General features: G+C 46.5%; 1 protein-coding gene across 1 annotated transcript; it reads right to left on the reverse strand.

Moving 5' to 3' along the window:
- Positions 1 to 555: 555 nt before the first annotated feature.
- Positions 556 to 12,676, reverse strand: Trim58 (tripartite motif containing 58). The gene is made up of 6 exons (XM_021177415.2): positions 12,260 to 12,676; positions 9,835 to 9,930; positions 6,909 to 7,139; positions 5,550 to 5,572; positions 5,353 to 5,453; positions 556 to 1,145 (listed from the first exon to the last, which is right to left on the reverse strand). The coding sequence occupies exons 1-6, from the start codon at positions 12,674 to 12,676 to the stop codon at positions 556 to 558; spliced, it is 1,458 nt and encodes a 485-aa protein (XP_021033074.1).
- Between the last annotated feature and the right edge of the window lie 8,606 nt (positions 12,677 to 21,282).

The following is a 21,282-nucleotide window of genomic DNA, read 5'->3' on the forward strand; positions in this document are numbered from 1 at the left end:
AAGAGATAACACAAAGCAATGAGAGAGAGAGAGAGAGAGAGAGAGAGAGAGAGAGAGAGAGAGAGAGAGAGAGAGAGAATGAAATGGAATTCACTAGAAAAAGGTTATTTTGAAACAACCTTATTTCTAAGCTAAGCTTTGTGGCACACACCTGCACCCAGGACACTGAGTTATTGGGGGTTATTGGGATAACCTTGGCTACAAAGGGAGCCTGTGTCAGAAACAAGTAGAATTAATAATCCCAAATCTCCCTGTATGGAGGGTTGAGGGTGCAAGAATAACATTTAATTCTAGCTTTTCACTGTGAAGATGCACCAAGGAAAAATGAAGCCTCGGGCAGTAGTGTTTGATGAGCCTGCTGCCTTTCCTGAGTCATCTACTCCACTGAGTTCCTCAGAATGTGAACCAGCCGGGATCCACTCATAAGTCCCACTGGGAGAATCCCTACTGTGCAGGCCTGCAGAGCAGGCGTTGGTGTGGTTTAGGGAAGCAGGGCACAGCCATGCCTCCCGATCCATCCAGGACTTCCCTGAAGCGCAGCACTTCTGGATGGGTTTAGTATTCCTCACTTCTGGCAGCAGCAGCAAGATCAAAGATACCCCTGGGCGTCCAGTTTCCAGGAGCTGCTTCTGTCATGGGAGGCAAGATAAGAGGAGTTGTGTCGCAGACGAAGAAGTAGGGCCTGAGAACGCCGGAGAAGAGATGGTTGAATGTGTAGATGTAAGACCCGTTTGTGACGTTGTAGAAGGAGATTTCACCAGCTTCGTAGTCCAAAAAGATCCCGATGCGGCGAGGTCGCTCATCTTGGAGCACAGGCACCGAGGGAGAGGACAGGACCATGTATTCGTTCCCCCTCAGCAGCCACATGGCCCAGACGCCGTTCTCTGGGGACGGTGTGGTCTCCCCTTTTCTCAGCACTGAGTCTCGGCAGACCCCTAGTCCCCACTCTGCTCTTTCCCCCACGATGACTTCCCAGTAATGCCTCCCGGAGGAGAAGCCCTGCAGGCCCAGGATGCAAGGCCAGGTGTCAAAGCGCTCAGGGTTGCTGGGAACATCCCTCCAGACCTCCGCATCCTGTACACTGCGTAGGTCCGCAGTTAAGAGCAAGCTTGGGTGAGCAGTGGCCGGATCCAGCTTCACGTCGACTGTGGAAAGAATTTTGCAGAGCACGATAATAACCAAAAATGCATAGTAAAGCCTTACCTCTCCTCCCTCCCTTCTTTCTTTCCTCCCTTCCTTCCTTCTACTGCTGTGCTGAGGGTATACCCTATGGCTTGTGGTGTATCCCTGAGCTTCTGTTCCAGCCTTTGAAAACTTTTTTTTTTTTTTTTTTTTTTTTTTGGTTTTTCGAGACAGGATTTCTTTGTGTAGCCCTGACTGTCCTGGAACTCACTCTGTAGACCAGGCTGGCCTCGAACTCAGAAATCCGCCTGCCTCTGCCTCCGGAGTGCCAGGATTAAAGGCGTGCGCCATCACACCCTGCTAAATGTGTAGCCCAGGCTGGCCTCGAACTCATGAGCCTCCTGCCTCTGCCTCCTTCAGCAAATCCTACCAGCGTACGCCACCACTACAGCCTTTGAAATCTTAAACACCACTAAGATCCCCCTTGGTTTCTCATTTCTCTCATCCACAAAAGCTGAGCCTGGCAAACGCCTTGATTTGGGGCTCTCAGAACTCTGCTGTACACAATGGGACTTCCATGGCCTCCAAATGCCACAGTTAAACCCGTTGCTTTGTGTGTGAACAAAAACCATAAATAAAAAGGAAAACATCAGAACGTGTGCAGCCTCCATACAGTTAATCCCACAGAGGTTCCGGGAAGGAGTAGACAGGGTTGGGGGATGTATAAGAGTGGGGGTGGGGCAGAAGCTGAACCTCTTCTCTTTGCTTCCTACACACCTCTTCTGTCTGCCTATCCCTCTGCATCCTGCATCCTCTGTCACACCTTCACAATAAATGGACAGGTAGTGTTTTCCTGTGTCCTGTAAGCTGGTCTAGCAAATTAATTGTATTAATTGATCCTGAGGAGAGGAGTTCTAAGAAACTCTATTGACAGCTGGTCAATCAGAAGTAGAGGCCAGGGCCAGTCAACTGTGCTGTTTCTTACCAGCTATTTAAAGATGAGTTAACACCAATACTCCTCAAACATTTCTATAAAACCAAAGGGACAGGATGCTACCAAACTCATTCTGTGGAGCCAAGATCACCCTGATGCCAAACTGAGAGCAAGGTGCAACAGAAAAATACAAACTTCCATGATGAAAACGAATGCAGAAAATTTTAGTAAAACACTTCCAAACCAAATTCAAGAACACATTAAGAATATTCCATCATTAATTTGGTTTCATTCTAGCTATGAAAAGGTGGTGCAATCAACACAAATCAACATATGCAACCCAGCTGTGCTGGCTAGTCTTAGGTCAACTGGTCCCAACTGGAATTGTCTGGAAAGAGGGAATTTTGATTGAGAAATGCCTCCATAAGATCTGACTGTAAGGCATTTTCTTATATTTCTGGTTGTGAGCCTAGTCTTTAGTGACTGAGTCATCTTTCCAGCCCAGGCATTTTTTTAATTAGTGATTGATGGGGGAGAGCCCAGTCCCCTGTGGATGGGACTGCCCCTGAGCTGGTGGTCCTGGGTTCTGTAAGAAATCAGGCTGATCAAGGCATGAGGAGCAAGCCAGCAACCAGCATTCCTCCTAGGTCTCTGCATCAGCTCCTGCCTCCAGCATCAGCTCCTGCCTCCATGTTCCTGCCCTGCTTCAGCTCCTGTCCTGATGTCCTTGGTTGGTGACTGTGATATAGAAGCACAAGCTGAATAACTGCCCCACACCCGCTTACTTTTGGTCATGATGTTTCATCACAGCAACAGTGACCCTAACTAAGACACCAGCACATAAACAAACCTAAGGACAGAAATCACATCATCATCTCAATGGATACAGGAAAGACCTTTAGGGATGCTAAAAATTACCTTCTTTTTAAAAAAGGCCATGAAGGAACTAGGAACAGAAGAGATATACTGCAATATAATAAAGGTTATAAGATAAGCATTGCATTTTTTAAGTTAAGGATGAGACAAGATTATACACAGTGTATATTCATTGTGTAGTACTTGAAGTCTTAGCCAGAGCAAGTTAAAAAAGCTAGAAGACAAATTTGAGGGAAAAAGATGATTCCTACGTACATATGGTATAATCATATATTTTAAAGGACTTCACTGGGAAACTTTAGATCTTATCAATGCTTTCAGCAAAGCCGTGAGATACACAACTCACATACAAACACCAGTTATCTTTTCTGTCTACAAATTGGTCTGGATGAGGAAGAGAAATGCTATTTATGATAGCTCCTAAAAAGCCAAACTAAGTCAAAAATAACAGTAAAAGTCCTCCCTAAAATTCTGGAAATGAACCTGTACTGGCTAGTTTTGTGTCAACTTGACACAGCTGGAGTTATCACAGAGAAAGGTACTTCAGTTGAGGAAATGCCTCCATGACATCCAACTGTAAGGTTTTCCTCAATTAGTGATCAAGGAGGAAAGGCCCCTTGTGGGTGGGACCGTCTCTGGGCTGGTAGTCTTGGGTTCTATAAGAGAGCAGGCTGAGCAAGCCAGGAGAAGCCAGCCAGTAAAGAACATCTTTCCATGGCTTCTGCATCAACTCCTGCTTTCTGACCTGCTTGAGTTCCAGTCCTGACTTCCTTTGGTGATGAACAGCAGTATGGAAGTGTAAGCTGAATAAACCCTTTCCTCCCCAACTTGCTTCTTGGTCATGATGTTTGTGCAGGAATAGAAACCCTGACTAAGACAGAACCTATCCAAGGAATGGGCTTCTACAAAGAAAACTTTGAAGCACAGAGGGAGAAACTGAAGTTGCCCTCCATGTCCAGAGACTGGCAGAATCATTATGAAAAATGATAAGGTTACTTAAAACAGCCTACAGATTAAAGTGATCCCAATCAAAATTGCAGTGGAAACCTTAGAAATAGGAAAAGCAACCCTAACATTCACATGAAAGCATACAGGACAGAGAACTTAAAGCAATCCTGAAGAGAAAGAGCAAGGCTGAAGGCATCTCTAATTATACCACAGAGCCATAGTGACACAGTTGGTGTGGTGTTAATACAAAACCAGACACGTGGAACAGTGGAATACAAGAGAGGGCCCTGCCATAAACTCACACAGCTACATCCAAATGAGTCTCAGCGAAAAGACCAGAGTCCTGCACTGGGGAACAGAGTGTCTTCAGCAAATGGTGCTGGGGAAACTGAGTATCCACTTGCAGGAGAATGCAGCTACATCTTTACCTTTCACACAAATCAACTCAGGATCAATAAGACTATGAGCTGAAGACCTGGAGCTCTGAGGCTGGTGGTGGGGAATATCTATCCTTCATGCAGATAAAGGTATAAAAGCAAAAGGGGGGTATTTGAATGAGGGACAAAGACCAATAGGAGGTAAGGGGGTCACAGCGAGTGATGGGGCTAAGAATGAGCAAAGTACGATGTCACATGTACATAAAAATGTCATAAAGAACCCATTTCTGGCCATGGGAACGTGGCTCTGGGGTTTGGCTCCCAACACCCACATAGAGGCTAATAACCACCTGTAACTCCAGTTTCAGAAGAGTCGATGCCCTCTTCTGGCCCTAGAAGGCAAACACACTCATGCATAAAATAAAAATAAAGAAAAAAAATTTTAAAGAAATTCATTATTTTGCATGCTTACCAAAAAAAAAAAAAATTCATCTCTGGGCTGATCTTATCAGAAAGTGAGCTGAGTTAGATTCCCAGCTGGAGAACCCACTGGGGCATCGCTCAGCTGTTTGTGGGAAAGATTTTAACCCATTTTGGTTAAAGGCACTGGAGTTATTGAGAGAACAGGGGAAGAGAAAAAGGTAGTTTTTGTTTTATTTGCCCTTTTCCTAGATGATACACCAAGGCAGAGGTCAAGCTCTGGGTCCCACAGTCTACTGTGACAGCATGCTCTCAGGTAAGTCTCTGCTGACTTCTGCCTCTAGGATCTGGGGCTCTGTCTGTAACCACTGCCTGACAGTCAGCTGCACTCAAAGCCTGGTCCAGGCATCTAGGCTCTGTCTACAAAGGCAGCCCTGCTGAGAGTAGGAACAGGACTGAAGCCGCCAAGCCAAAGAGGAAGAGGCTAATCTTACAGCTGAATCTGCGCATGTGCACACCCTGGTCTTAGTTTATCTCTTAAACACATTGTGAGACTTATGGGCAACATGGAGAGGAATTGAGAGTTTTTCTTTCTCCAGTTCTAATTTCCTATGACCTATTCTTGTCTCCCATTCTTTTTGTATAGTGGACCCCACAGTGTGCCTGGCTGCCTACCTTGGAACTTCCTCAGCATCTCCCTCATCCCAGGGATGCGGCACACAGTCTTCAGGTCCATAGGGACAGCCTCTGGTTCCAGCCTTGTGATAGCCTCACTTCTGGAAATATGTAGAGCCCACAGGTGTTAGTACGGTCTCCAAGGACCTCCCTCCCCTGTAGCAGCCACTCCACACTGATTTAGAAATGAAACTTACCGTGTCAAGAGTCCTCTCGCTCCCTAGAAATGAAAGACATACTGGGATGAGTCTGATCTCAAGCCGGACACACAATTATGACGTCATTAGAAATATCTGAAAGTTGCTAACATCTAAGATTAAACTTCAGGGGACAATGAACTTTAGTGTAAATGCTATTTACAGTAAATAAATAAGACTTTACACAATCAATCAGTCACAGTCAAAACAGAATCAAACTGCAAGGAGTTTTTGTCCATTCCCTCTAAATCCATCACCGCATCCACTTCCTGAATTGATAATTCTGCCAATTGGCTGTTTTGATAGAGTTAAAGTTTCTGCCTATGAGGAGAGAACTGGAAAGGGGCATCGGATATTTGAAGGATTTGAGGTAAACACACACGCACACACACACACACACACACACACACACACACACACATTACCCTTAATGCCTTTGTAAGAGAACACTAAGTGTCTTTGAACCATCATACCAAAGCTGATCATTTGGTCTACACCAATAAAAGAAGCCAGCATTAATATCAGGCAGCGTTTTCTCGTTTAAAAGATATGCATATGTGTACAGGTCACCTGTAATCTAAAGATAGTCAACAGAAAACTTCTTGTAAACATTCATTTGTTTAATGTGTGTCATTTGAGTTTTTGTGTTAGTGTGAGCTATGTGGCTCTCTAGGGTCCCCTCTGATCGCATGCCTTCTGCAGCTGTTTCTACACTCTTTTATTATTATTATTATTACTTATTTTCCTCAATTACATTTCCAATGCTCTCCCAAAAGTCCCCCATACCCTCCCCCCCACTTCCCTACCCACCCATTCCCATTTTTGGCCCTGGCGTTCCCCTGTACTGGGGCATATAAAGTTTGTGTGTCCAATGGGCCTCTCTTTCCAGTGATGGCCGACTAGGCCATCTTTTGATACATATGCAGCTATAGTCAAGAGCTCCAGGGTACTGGTTAGTTCATAATGTTGTTGCACCTATAGGGTTGCAGATCCCTTTAGCTCCTTGGATACTTTCTCTAGCTCCTCCATTGGGAGCCCTGTGATCCATCTAATAGCTGACTGTGAGCATCCACTTCTGTGTTTGCTAGGCCCCGGCATAGTCTCACAAGAGACAGCTATATCTGGGTCCTTTCAGCAAAATCTTGCTAGTGTATGCAATGGTGTCATCATTTGGAAGCTGATTATGGGGTGGATTCCTGGATATGGCAGTCTCTAGATGGTCCATTCTTTCGTCACATCTCCAAACTTTGTCTCTTACTAAGAGTGGGTGTGCCTAGGTGTTGGCATCTGAGTGACAAGATCCCACCCTTGTCCCTTAGCTTCACCTCTCCCTCCCCCCTTACCCGCCAGCTTCCTCACCTCCAGCAGCCCTGGGGCTGGCCGCTGGCTCCTCTCCTCCAGCTCCTCAGCCAGTTCCTTCAGGGCCTTGTTCTGCTGGGCCAGCCTATTCCTACTGTCACGCAGTCTCTGCAGGGTTGCTCTCTCCTCCTCTTCCAGCCGCCTCAGCTGCAGCTGCTCCTCCTGGGCCAGAAACCCTCTGTGTTTCTCAAACTCCAGCCTGAAACGTTGTCTCTGCATCTCCACTTTCTCCTGTGGGGACACAGCAGGCAGGGTCATGGAGATGGTGTGAGGTGCAGTGAGGTGAGCTTCCTGCTCACATGTGTGGAGTAGTGGAGCTGGGGAGACATGCCCAGAGTCCTCTCTGCCTACCCATGAACTAACTGGTGGCTGTATTCTAACAGCACGCAGAAGTCAGAGACCATTTGTATGAGGGGAGTCAGTAGTTTGAAAAAGGATGCTGGACCCAGGATCCCAATTTGACATAGATTTGAAGCAGTTCTAGATACAAGAGGTAGTCTCAAAATCAAAATAGGAGAGAAGTGTAGCAAGGGGAGGTCAGTGACCATCTGTCTGTCTGTGGACAATGTCCGGCATAAGGTCACTACACAATTCTAGTTACTATTTATTCTACGAGGACTAGTGACTGTCTACTAGAAACAACCACAGAGAGATTAAAGAAACAGGGATTAGTAACGGGAACGCTTGAGATTGAGAATAGATTTTTTTTAATGTTCCTGTGTAGTGTAGTATAGTGTAGTGTGTGTGTGTGTGTGTGTGTGTGTGTGTTCACCTATGAGTGCATATGTAGAAGACAGCCAGAGATTTACTTTAGGTGTCTTCGTCTATAACTCTTTACCTAATGACAGGATTTCTCCTCAAACCTGGTACTCACTGTTTAAGCTAGCCAGCAAGCCCTAGGAATCTGCCTGTCTTTGCACCTCCAACCCCAGCACCGAGGTTTCAGAATGCACTACCACAGCAAGCTTCTGATGTGAATGCTGGAAATCCGAATTCAAGTCCTCATGGTTGCAGGATGAGCACTTTACCCTCTGAGCTGCCTCCCCAGCCCTGGCCATTCTTTACCACATGGTAATGGTAGTTAGCGTTTTCTGCAGGAAGAGCTAAGTGTCTCCTGGGCACTGGCTTGCCCTTAGCTTCACATTGTTGTCCTGGTTTTCACCTAAAGATCTTAGATCTACAACTCCTGAAGCAATCCAAGGAATAGATTTTGCTACAGGCTTGAGTAATTAGGAAACCAGTTGTAAACTGAGTGTAAGAGGCAAATTGTCCCCAGAGCATCTACGCCCTGGTTCTAATGTTTATAAGTTCTTGGTTTCACTGAAGAACAGGATACCATTTCCCCCTTAGAACCAGCTGTAGTTATGGTCCCTTAAGACAATACCTTCCTCTGATTTTCCATCCCTCCTCCTGTCACCATCTTCTAAATCACTCCATTCATACGATCATGGCCACCTTCTAGAATTTCGTGTTCTTATTTCCAAAAGGTGAGGCTCCTTTTACATATATGTAACAGTCAGTCCACACTGTGGGAGGCTACATGAATATGTTGAGCAGCCAGACTAGGGGTGTAGTTGTAGGGTTACAGTGGGTCGAGGGGGCCTGAGGGGTGATGGTGAGGAAGAATCCATCTTCGATTCTTCCTTCTGCTTGTGAAAGTTACAAGTGCTAAGACAGGACGATAACAATGGTATTTGTCAAACCTCTGTTGTTGCCTGTGTCTCCTGTGGTCACGCTACTGACTGTAAACTGTGTAGGAGCACTTGTCTTCAAACAGGAATCTTGGTGTCACATAGATGCTAGCTAGCCATTAGAGGATCGAGATGTGAGGGCTCAGGTCTTGCTCCCGATCTTTGCCTGATTGCCTGGGTCCACGGGTAGGCCAAGACCGGGAGCAAGTAGGCCAAGACTGGGAGCAAGTGACTTGGAGTATAAGCCTGGAGATCACTAATTTGAGAACCAATGTTTAACTTCACTCATATTGGACACTGAGGTTGGAATGGAGTAAGACTTATCCTAGAAGAAAAATGTAGAGGAAAAACAAAACAACAACAACAACAAAAACAAACCCAGTTCCTATGGGGTGGGGGAACGATCAGTATATAAAGGACTTTCAATAAAAACAAGGGAAGAGTCAGAGAAATATAGGTTATTTGTAGGAGGAAAATAAGAATATATCTTGGAATATATCTTGGATATCATACACCACGTTGCATTTATAATATGCCCATGGTTTCTAAGTTGCACAGTCTCACACCATTGAGAGTCTGATCAGGTGGCTCTCTGTCTCAGGGGTAGGTAGAATCTTGAACACTGTCTTGGGTGTGTCCAGCCCACAGCCCATGGGCCAACTGCTAGTGTGCTAGGGCTGCTGTGAGTGCCACCCAACACATTTGTAGATGACAGTGTTATGTCTCAAGGTCAAAGGGTGGGACACCCTCCTGCCACAGTGGTCGGTACCATTCCTGGCTCTGCCCAGTAGGTGGCGGCAGCGTGCTCCGAGTTAAGACTCATCTTGAGATAAGTCAGGTTAAGAGGCTGCCGATATGCAAATGGGATGCAGAAGAGAGAAACTGGGCTGAAGAGGAATGTGTGGGTGGATGACTGCAGACAGCTGGTTGTCCTTCTGTGGACAAGATGGTTGCTGTTCTCTGCATTGTTATACATGCTGTGTAGCACTGAGTCTTCATCTTACAGCCCTGCTTGTGAATTGTGGGCTGAGGTGATGGGGTTTCACCAGTGAGTCAGATAGCAAGACTACTTCCTTAAGTCTGGTCGTATGAAGAGGATTTAAAAAGGGGTGGGTTGGCCCAGGAAGGCACTATGATGCTTTTCTGGAGGAAATAATGAGTTGGAACACAAGTGGGAGAGAGTTGACCTCACATCACTGGCGTGCAAGCTCCCGGAAGCCACAGTTCTGTCTCACCTTCCAGATGATGGTCTTTTTTCCCACGTTGGCCTCCTGGGTCAGAGCCTCCTCCATTTCCTTCTTCACAAGTTCCAAAGCCGCTCGGAGCATCCTCTGTTTGGGAAGACAAGACCACTGTGTTCTCTCAGGCCTTAGAGTTTGCTTAGATGTACAAAGATCAGCCAGGGACTCACCAACTGACCTCTGGACTCACGAAAGTCAGCAGATACCTTCCTCATCTGGTGCCTGACACCAAGATGTGCCTAAAGATTCGTCATTAGGCCACTCTTTCCAATAATTAATCAAAATGTTAACATGTGAGGTAAAAAGACAAAGTATGGACTGGTGAGATGGCTCAGTGGTTAAGAGCACTGATTGCTCTTCCAGAGGTCATGAGTTCAATTCCCAGCAGCCACATGATGACTCATAACCATCTGGAATGAGAAACAAATAAAATACCTATGGGCCAGGGTGAGTGGGAGCCCAGAGCAAGGTGAGGTGTGCTGTGGGGATGGGCAAGCGGTGGCTGGAGTAAGACTGGCTGGAGCAAGAGGGAGAAGGGAAGGGGGAAAAAGAAAAAGTAACAATAGAGTATAAATAAGGGGTTGTAGTATATTTAGTAGTCAGAAATACAATTATAATGACAAATAGTTGTATTTCATAAAATATAATATCAATTTTGAAAAAAAATGTTTACAGTGAATATATAAAAACTATGTTGCAGCAGAGGAAATGCTGTCTGCTATTGATAGACTGAAGGGTGATGAAATTTCTTATTTACCACTTAGTATAAGGGCTTTAAAACATTTATTTAGTGTGTGTGTGTGTGTGTGTGTGTGTGTATATGTGTGTGTACCTACAAGAGTGCGAGAGACAAATATGGAGGATAGATACGATTTGCTGGAGCCAGTTATCCTTCCATCACGTGGATTTGGGGATCAGTCTCACAGATTGTCAGCCTGGCAGCCAGTGCCCTACCCAGGGAGTGGAGAGGATGCAGCAGGAGCTGTCTCCTTTCAGCACCAGGATCCCGCGGGAGGCACGTGTGAACACTTGATGGCAGAGAACACATGCACCAATAGGCTTTGGAAAGAAAAATGTATGAACCCTACCATAAAAGCCACTCCATAAACCCTGCACACACATGGTTCATACTTGAAAGGCAGGCACTATAGGGCTGTGTAGCGCGTGCACATAAAATACCCTGAACTCAGGGGAGTGCTTGACCAGACTGGGTGGGATTTGCTTTGCTGTTGAAACATTTGGCTCAGCAGATGGAGTTAAAGCCCCACTAGCCCAAAGAAACCATGAGCCACACCAAAGAGGTGACAAACAGCACAGCAGGGCTAGGTACAACAGTGACAGGGCAGATTCCACTGGGTCTGTGTGGTTAGGATAAGAGCTGAGCACAGTTAGCACAGGGCCCTAGGCAGCTGCAACTGATTGGCCCAGAGGTCTAGACGATGTTTATTTGGCATTTAATTGAGGAAAACAAAAGCCCTACAGAATATTTATAGAAAACAGTATCAGAAATGTTGCAATAGCCAAGGTCTGTGTGACATTTTCAGGACTTAAGCAGGTGGGATCATAATTTTAAAACCTGATTAGGAAGTGACTGGTGCCCAAATTTTTTTTTAGGTTAGAAAATATTCATCATTTTTATTGGATATTTTCTTTATTTGCCCCTATCCTATCCCCCTCCCCCTGCCTTTATGAGGGTGCTCCCCATACTCACCCACCCACCCAGCCACTCCCGTCTTCCTGCCCTGGTGCCCAAATTTTTACCAAGTTGAGGAAAGCAAGTGGTAAAATCAAGAGAAATTTTCAACGAGTTGAGGAAAACACCCTAATTTTTAATTTTAGAGAAAATCAACCCAGCAAACATCTTAAGAAAGTTAGAGCTCCGTGCAACTCCGTGGTCAAGCTTGTCAAGGAAGGAAAACCACGCTGGTGTCCCTTGTGCTGGTTGTTCCGGAAGATGGAAACATAAATGTTCTTAAAACGTGTCCAGCAACTTCGGAGGAAGATGAATGAGCAAAGCAGCCTTCTGCCAGTGCCCAGATAACACACACAGAGGCAAGAAGCAGTAGGAAACCCCTCCTTAGAAAACGGGTCTGTGTTCAGCAAAAGGAGTTTCTGCTCGTGCTACACCAGAGGCCCATTATGGTAGGAGGCAGGATTTAGCATATGCCCAACCCCGGGGTTACCAGGGGCGAAAGCCACCCCATCTTCGGGGAACGTGAGCCAGTAAGAACGGGGAACGGGGGCAGGGGGTGGGGTGTGGAGAGGGGAAGACCAGAGAAGGAAGGAGCTTAGGAGTTAATAGTTACTACTTATGCAGTAGCACCGTTTGGCTCTGTCTGGAACATGTCCCTTCACATTCCAAGATCATCAGCCTCAGTGTTTTCCCAATTTCCACACGGGAACCTGAGCTGAGGCTCACCTGGTAGCGACTGGCAGCCTCCTGCAGCGTCTCCATGCGGTGACTCCGGTGCTCAGGGCTGGTATCGCAGACCCAGCACAGCATCGTCTGGTCCTCTTCACAGAAGCGGCTCAGGTCCTCACCGTGCCTCGCACACTGACGCGACCCCGTGTGTCCCGTGCCCAGCCCCAGCTGCCTCACGCTGTCCACCAGGCTGGCCAGCTGCCGGTTGGGTCTGAAGCTGGCGGGCCTGAAGGGACCCCTGCACTGGGGACAGGCATAGACGCCCTGAGCGCTGTCCGACTTCTCGCAGAACTCCGAGATGCACCGCAGACAGAAGCTGTGGCCGCAGTCCACGCTGATGGGCTCCTGCAGGAAGTCCAGGCACACGGAGCACCGCGCCTCCTCCTGCAGTCGCTCCCCGGGTGCCGTGGCCATGGCCTTAGCTTGTGGCAGCAGCTCCTATTACCCTAGCGGTCTGCATAGAAGGAAGGAAACCCAAATGCAGGGGAACAGGCCCTGAGGATGTTATCGCCTGGGCTGGCCCGGATCCAGCAGCCAAAAAGAGCCACTCCTGGTGACAGCAACAAGTCCAATGACTGTCACCTCTTCAGAAACCCAGCAGCTCCTCTTCCGTTTTTTTTTCCTATTCTTTCCTTCCCTATCTTTATTTTGAGTCTAATGTAATGCAGCTTTTACGCCACCCTAACTCACATTTAGAGGCTATTGAAGCTTGCAGCATTTTGTAGAATGGGTGGAACCCAGCGCTTTGCACAAGCCAAGCAAGTTCTACCACTGAGGAACACCCCCAGTCTCTTATTTTGGGACGGGAGACCTATCAATCTTGCCTCGGCTGCCCTTGAATTCACCTGTAGTCCAGGTTGTCTTTGAACTCACTCTGACACCCAGTCTGACTTGGAACACCCTATTGCTGGCTCAGCATCCCAAATAGCTGGAATGGACTATACCATCAAGACCAACAAAGTCGCCCTCCCCAGTAATATTTATTTATTTATTTATTTATTTATTTATTTATTTATTTATTTATTCATTGCCCATAAGATGGCAAAGATGCTTGCCGCTAAACATGACCTGAATTTGACTCTCCGGACTCACATGGTTGAAAGAAATCTAACTGGCAGAAGTTGTCATCTGGCTTCCATGTTGGAGTGGCAACACACACACACACACACACACACACACACTCACTCACACAACCCACACAGGAAAAAACTCAAATGTAAGATTAACAAAAGTTCCCGGTATTTCCTGAAGCATGCAGACTTAGGGTTAGCTCTTGAGTCTATCTGTACATATTACACATGAAGTTGGCTGGAGGTAGTCGCCCTGCTAATAGGACAAAATCAGAAATAAGCCTGCCTCTTAGGAGTCCCTCATGCCACATCAGCCAATGTGGGGCACGCCTGCCCTCTTCCCCCACCATTACTGAATGGTACCATGAACTTCTGTTGTAATCACAAAAACAAAAACAAAAAACACCCTTGGAAAAAATACTTATTTTTTCCTCAGTCTTTCTTTCTTGAGATTTTCTACTTTCAGAAATAAATGACCATACCACTGGAAGGACAGATGCGAGGGATGACGTGTGTGGTAATGGCAGGTGGGCAGCCCAGCATGGATGAGAACAGTATAATAGGTGCCCTCCTGCCCGAGGAGGCCAGAGAAGGCACAGGATCCCCTGGAGCTAGAGTTACAGATGCTTGTGAGCCACCTGCCATGGGTGTCAGGAACAGAACCCAGTCCCTCTGCAGGAGCAGCAAGTCCTCTTTGACCACTGAGTCACCTCTCCAGCTTCTGAAAGGAACAATTTCCAGTCCAGCCCATGAAAACTGCACTTGTTGACACAGGGAGGCTGAGGCGATTATGTAGGAGTAAGTTGATTTCATAGAAGATGTGTTGTGACTTGGTCCCATGAGGAGGCAGGACTGGGGTGAGTCTATCTGTTCAGGTGACGTGTTAATGTCTGCCACCTGAATACTCCATGACTCTACTGAAGGTCAGTTTGTTTGGTGGCTGGCACATTTATCCATCTGTCACCAGTATATATGTGTGTGTTGGGAGTCTTGAGTCTCGGGGCAGTCTTGGATACTAAGGTGGGAGGAAAAGCCTGGAGGCTGGACCTCATCCCTCCAGGAGCCTTGTGCTCAGCTGGTGAAAACCATCTCAGAATCAGGCAAACACAACAACAAGTACTAACCAGGAGAAACGCTCCTTTCTAGCCCCCATAGGACCATAGCATGGGACTCCAACATGCAGCCGCAGAGGTTGGACCTCAAAGGCCTCTGAGCTAACAGAGGAAGACAAGCTGGCAATGACGAAGTGCCTGTTCCCAGCTGTGTGACCCCCCCTCCCCCAAAGTGTCCTGGGCAGAGGGGCTGGCTACATCCAGATGACTAAGAAGCCTCCAGAAAGGCTGGTCCTGACAAACAATAGCAAATAAACTTGGAAGGAGTGGCCCGGCTGGTGACTCAGGACCTGGCAAGCTCCTCTGAGGTTCGCAGAGCTTTACTGAGGCAAAGCTTGGCTTGGAGCTTTGATGGTGTGCAGGGTCAAAGTGTTCTCGAGGCCATCTGTCTCAGGGTTAAGTGGATAATTGAAACAGAGTCTTCAGAACTAAATGCAGAAAACACTAAAGATGGTGACATCAGAGGAGAAAGCAGGGCAGAAGGCTTAGAGGGAGCAAAGTAAGGCTAGCTACAGACAGAAAGGATCTTACTGAGTGCCTTGGGGCAGACGGTGTCTGTGTCCCCTGCTGCATTTCATCTCACATACAAGGATGATGGTGTTAAAGTCATTCTCTCTAAGGTTCCTCGGAGTATTCAATAGGTACCACACACTTAGTAGAGGTTTTCCACATAGCAACTGTATACAATTGGAGAAAGATAAAGAAATTGGAACCCAAAAGGAAGGATGAATCAGAATCTAGCTACGTTAGTACTGAGGGCGTCCCTCAATCTTGTTTAGAGCTACACATACACACACACACACCCAAATTTTACAGGATGATAGGAGCCTATGGTCATTCAACAAATATGAACAGAATAAAGAAGAAAGTGGACAAACAGAATCAACACAGGCTATTCCAGACAGCCTGCATGGGAGAGTCCAAGGGTGGCCATCTGCACTTTTCCACAGGGTACACAAATGTTCTTGTTCTCTGTCTCCATCACTCAGACAGATGCTGTAGTGTGTATTTGATCAATCTTGGGACAGAAAAGCATATCAGGCAAATGTCTGGACCCACAGCTCTCTGCCCTAGGGACTCACCCGAAGCCAGACTTCTTTACTTAGGAGGCTAACGAGAAGTGTAGGGACAGCATGCTTCTGGGACCAGGGGCATCAGGATGGGCGAGCTCAGTGCTAGCTTTTCAGTTGCTGAACTTAAAACTGTTTTCCCTCCCAGACTTGTAGGGTGAGAGCTGTAGCATTATTCTTTTAAAAACATTGGTTGGTTATATTTTGTGTGTGTGTGTGTGTGTGTGATGGCACACTTATATGTAGGTTGTAGGACAGCTGTTAAGAGTGCTCACTCCTTCCGGCATGTGTGTTTAGGGGATCAAACTCAGGTTGATAGCCTTGGCAGGAAGTACCTTTACCCACTGAGCCATCTGGCCCCAATGTTCTTGAAATTGCATGAGATTCTCTTACAGGGCACGCATCCAGGTCTGTGGTGAACAGGAATGAGAGGAGCTGCAATACAGTGTGTGGAAATACATCCCCGGCACCACCTAGCTTTCTAAAGAGAGGGGGGCCTAACTGAGATGTACACTTTCTCAGGATCTTTTCCCTCTGGTAATGTGCGTGCTCCCGTGCAGCCCAGCATCACCCCCACCCCCAGCTCCACAAGCTTGCTCATGAGTTTAAGTCTTTTTCTTTTTTTTTTTAATTTATTTTTTATTAGGTATTTTCCTCGTTTACATTTTCAATGCTATCCCAAAAGTCCCCCATACCCATCCCCCCAATCCCCTACCCACCCACTCCCCCTTTTTGGCCCTGGGGTTCCCCTGTACTGGGGCATATAAAGTTTGCAAGTCCAATGGGCCTCTCTTTGCAGTGATGGCCGATTAGGCCATCTTTTGATACATATGCAGCTAGAGACAAGAGCTCCGGGGTACTGGTTAGTTCATATTGTTGTTCCACCTATAGGGTTGCAGTTCCCTTTAGCTCCTTGGGTAATTTCTCAAGCTCCTCCATTGTGGACCGTGTGATCCATCCAATAGCTGACTGTGATCATCCACTTCTGTGTTTGCTATGCCCCAGCATAGTCTCACAAGAGACAGCTATATCTGGGTCCTTTCAGCAAATTCTTGCTAGTGTATGCAATGGTGTCAGCGTTTGGAAGCTGATTATGGGATGGATCCCTGCATATGGCAATCACTAGATGGTCCATCCTTTCGTCACAGCTTCACATTTTGTCTCTGTAACTCCTTCCATGGGTGTTTTGTTCCCATTTCTAAGAAGGGGCAAAGTGTCCACACTTTGGTCTTCGTTCTTTTAAGTCTTTTTCTAAGTGCCTCTCTCTCTACCCCTCCTTTCCACCTCTGTCTTGTCTTCTCTGTCCTTGTATTAGTTTGCTGACACCTGTACCCCAACCACCTTCGCTCCTCTGGGGCCTTGGTCTGGCTTCCACTGCTTCAGAACAGTAGCGTGTTCTCTCCAGTGAGCGCCCAAGGCATCTTAGTTCCACCTCTGGGCCACTAGGGGGAGCCACAGCCCGGTGCCCAACAGCTGGTGTTGAGTTTCCTTCTCTAGTTTTGGGCATGCTCCTGAGCAGCTTGTATGCGGGAGCTCTCTCTCTCTCTCTCTCTCTCTCTCTCTCTCTCTCTCTCTCTCTCTCTCTCTCTCTCTCTCTCTCTCTCTCTCTCTCTCTCTCTCTCTCCCTCCTCCCCTTCCCCCTCCCTCTCCCTCTCCCTCCCTCTCTCCCTCCCTCGCTTCTGCCTTCTCCCTCTCCCCCTCTCCCCACCAAACTCAGCAAGTCCCTTCCTTCCTGTTTTATTTTTAAGACCTCAGTTTTCATTTAAGCAACTGTACCCCATATTGTTCTCTTAATTTTAAAAATTGTGATAGATGTACATTACAAAGTTTAAAACCTCAAATGTACATTTAATAGTTCAGTATTTGAAATTTAAAAGGCATACAGTTTAAGATTTAAGAGTACAGTTCAGTGGCACTGAAGGTATTGGTAATGTGTTGGTTTTCTCTAAAGCTCTTCCCCTCCAGCCCACTGGAAGCTCTGTGCCCACTGGACAGTGAACTTCTCTCTGCACCCCATTCTTTCCGTGCTTATGATGACCCTAGCTTACTTTGCACAAGGGGACTCAGGCGACAGCTGTTACTTTGTGCCCAAATTCTTTCACTTAGCTCGGGCCCCCAGCACTCATTCACCAAGTGACCTACTGGAGAGTGTCCTTCCCACCCTTCGTCAACTAGCCCAAATAATTAGCCCTTTATTAATCTCTATAAAACCTATCTGCTTTATAGAAACCAGGAAAAGAAAGTCCCTTCATATAACACTTTGTCTTTTCCTCCTGTGTAAGAGCGAAAGTGAAATTGGGAGAAACCTTGGAGTATGGCTGAAGATGGTCTCTCTAACAAGCCTCAGCATTCTCTGAGAAACAAGACAGAATTCAGCCCCACGAGCCATTACAGAGCATATATAATGTAGCTTTTTCCTTTTAGAAGTAAAATAAAATCTCTCTCTCTCTCTCTCTCTCTCTCTCTCTCTCTCTCTCTCTCTCTCTCTCTCAAATTTGTCAGGAAAGCAGATCCCCAATGAATACGGTGGTAGAAAGTACCAGACCAAGGAGCTGTACCCCAAATCTCCCCAGCTTCGTGTGGAGGCGGCTCTCTACCCCAGTTCACCACTCTGATTTGGGGATGGTGTCTGGTCTCTTAGTGGGTAGTGCTTACTAGCTCTGGACTCCATAGCTGGGCCAGAAGCCTGGTATCGTAAGGTTAACATTTATTTTTGCTGGTGGGCAGGCTGAGATCACTATTGCAGCACCTGCAAATTCCAGAATTTTCCTCAGCATTCTTGGCTTTGAAGCTGAGGCAGACCTAGATTCACACCCAAGGCTCTGCGATCCCCTTTCAGAGCCTCTGGTGAGTTATACAAGCCTGTCTGCCTCCATCCTCTGACTTAAAACTGTATCTGTTAGGAGGCTTGCTCCTGTATATTGTGGATGGAGATTCGGATTCCATGTACAAACAGCTGAGATGCCTATTAATAAATTAAAGGAAACTTGGCCTCCAGGTTCTCCCAGCATCCCTCAGTCCCTACTTGTTACCGGGTAGGGTTGGCATAGCCTGCCCTCTACCCTAAACTCACCAGCTCTGGTGCTGGGTTGGGCTGGGCTGGGCTGCCCTTCCCAATATTTTCATTACCACCCTTTGGTACCTTTGGCCTCCTGGTTGCTGTGCCTGGGTTCCTTCTTTCCTTTCTCCATTCCCCTCCCTGTTTCCCCACATGGCCCAGCTCAGCCTGGTCATATTTATTCTGGACTCTCCCAGATGTCCTTGCCTCTGATTATGTCTCCCTTTTATCTACAGTAAACTTTCGTTTCCATGGTACCTTGGAGCAGTCATGTTCTTTCCTTTCCTTTTTAATTCGTTTTTTTTTTTTTAATTCAGATTCTTAACTGCTGCTCCTCCAGACCTGGCGCCGCAGTCAGATTAACCCACTGGGGAGAAGAAAAGGAAGCACAGACCTTTGGGGTACGCATTCGATTGTCTGCAGGGTCTAATTGTTCTGAAGTTCTCTCCTCTATTGTGAATTCAACATGGGATATTCAAACATGAGACCTTCTAATTAGGCACCAAGTGGCTCATGAAGACAATAGCAAATCACCTGTGATTCCATGAGGTGACTGTCTGGAAAGGGGTAACTGTTGATCCCCCACACTGGGCATCTTTCTTCGATGGCTCTTTGTTTTAATTTAACAGTGGTTTGCGTCATTTGCTTGATTTCAGAGAATGGTTCTAAATCAACAGCAGCACTGGCACCCAAATCGTCCCTTGGAATACTAAGAAGCACTAAGATTCCGGTGTTATCGATTGCTCTCCGGGGAAGATGCTGCCAGACGGTGCACACACCAGCGCGTCCACACTACAGATACACGCCCACGATGCAGAGTCCGTCCTCACTGCGTTCCTTATAGACAAAGCAAGGAAGTGATGCCTGAAGATAATTCTCCCACCAGCCACAGTTTCTGACTCTAGGTTTCTCAGGCAGAGTCCGAGTAAGAGCGGTGTTGGTATGGCTTCTGAGGCAGGTGCAGGTGGGCTTTGAGGAGAGAATCTGACTTTTAGAAAAACCTCCTCTTCTGTCCTCACACTGGCAAAGCTGCACTGAGATTTGGTCATCAGTCTGCATCTAATTAGTACAGATAGGTAAACAAACAAACAAACAAATAAAGTTCTTCTTGTCTATGAGATCATAGAATAACATTCTGGAAAGTGCATGGCTGTCTCTCCCGCCTGTTGGAATCATTATTGCTTGTATGGTGCCTAAGTACAGCACACTTCTGAACAACCAAAAGCCTGAGCCTTAGGGCCTCCTTCCCCTTACACTTAAATGTATGTATCTAAAGTCTCAAGCTGCCAATGACATCTATGAATGTGTGTATAGCTCTGAGTGGTGACATGCAACTCTAATCCCAATAACTGGGAGTCAGAAGCAGGCAGATCTCTGGTTTTGAGGCCAACCTGGTCTACACAGGAAGTTCCCAGTCAGTCTGGGATACATGTTTAGACCGTCAAAAATGCATTTAAAATGTGCAGTAAGTTAACATATTAACTCTTGTAAACCCATTTAATTCAGTTCCTCTTTCTATTCCTTTTTTTTTTTTTTTGGAGGGGGTGGGGTGGGGTGGGTGGGACGATACTCTGTGTAACAGCCCTTGCTGTCCTGTCCTGGAACTCACTTTGTACACCAAACTAGACTCAAATTCACCGAAATATGTCTACCTCTGCCTCCCTAGTGCTGGGGTTAAAGACTTGTGCCACCTCTCCTGCTATCTCCTCCTCCACCACCACCACTAGGCTTCAATACCTCTCTCTAAGCAATCTGTTTATCTCTCTTTTTCTGCATCAGATGAAATAACTCTTCTTCTTTTCATTTTCATGTAGTTCTAAAGCCTTAGACCATTCTCCCTTTACCATAAACGAATGATCTAGAAGCTTCCAGAGCACAGACTTAAGAAATGAAATACAGCATCAGGAGAGACGCTGTGCCCCTAGCTTAATGCACGACACTCTGAGCTACAGCGATGTCTTCACTCTCCATGCTTCCTGACTAGATCAGACACGACTCTCCCACATCCTACATTTAGAGAGGGGAGGAAAAGTCACATTTACATATATGGCCTCCATAGTCTGGATGGAACTATGGTACTGTAGGGAGTTTGCATGTCTATGAGTGAGTTAGCTTTCCAGTATTGTGATTAAAATGCCTGCGGTTATTAACTTATGAAGGAAATGTTTATTTTGGCTCATGGTTTCAAAGGCCATGGCCATTGGTACTGTTGCTTTGGATATGTGATGGGAAAACAGATTAGAGGAACCCCAGGGCAATAGAACAGTAATTACACATTATTACATCAAGGTTTGATATTAAGTTACTAATAATGTCATGAGAACGTGTTGCAACCACTCTTTAATGTACATCTTTCTTTCTCGTGACCTTAAGATGTGGGGACCAGGATGACTTAATTCTCTGACTAACAGCTTATGGTGTTTGTTTTTTTCATTGTGAATTAAACCTGCCCTCTTTCTCTCTCTGTCTCTGTCTGTCTCTCTGTCTCTGTCTGTCTCTCTGTCTCTGTCTGTCTCTCTGTCTCTGTCTCTGTCTCTGTCTCTGTCTCTGTCTCTGTCTCTCTCTCTCTCTCTCTCTCTCTCTCTCTGTGTGTGTGTGTGTGTGTGTGTGTGTGTTTCTGTGCATATACCAGGTGGACTCCTTATGGGAGTTAGTTCTCTCCTTCAATTCCATGGGACACAGGGATTGAATTCAGGTCATTAGTAAGTCC

Source organism: Mus caroli, unplaced genomic scaffold (assembly GCF_978045245.1).
Source record: "Mus caroli unplaced genomic scaffold, Mus_caroli_1 scaffold_13, whole genome shotgun sequence".
In the NCBI taxonomy this organism is placed as follows: Eukaryota; Metazoa; Chordata; class Mammalia; order Rodentia; family Muridae; genus Mus; species Mus caroli.

Excerpts from the sequence above, each read along its gene's own strand:
- Trim58 (XM_021177415.2), bottom strand. The coding sequence starts at position 12,676 with ATGGCCACGGCACCCGGGGAGCGACTGCAGGAGGAGGCGCGGTGCTCC. Across the intron at positions 5,573-6,908 it reads CAGCCCCAGGGCTGCTGGAG|GGAGCGAGAGGACTCTTGAC; the intron begins GTGAGGAAGCTG and ends TTTCATTTCTAG. Across the intron at positions 5,454-5,549 it reads GCGAGAGGACTCTTGACACG|AAGTGAGGCTATCACAAGGC; the intron begins GTAAGTTTCATT and ends ACATATTTCCAG.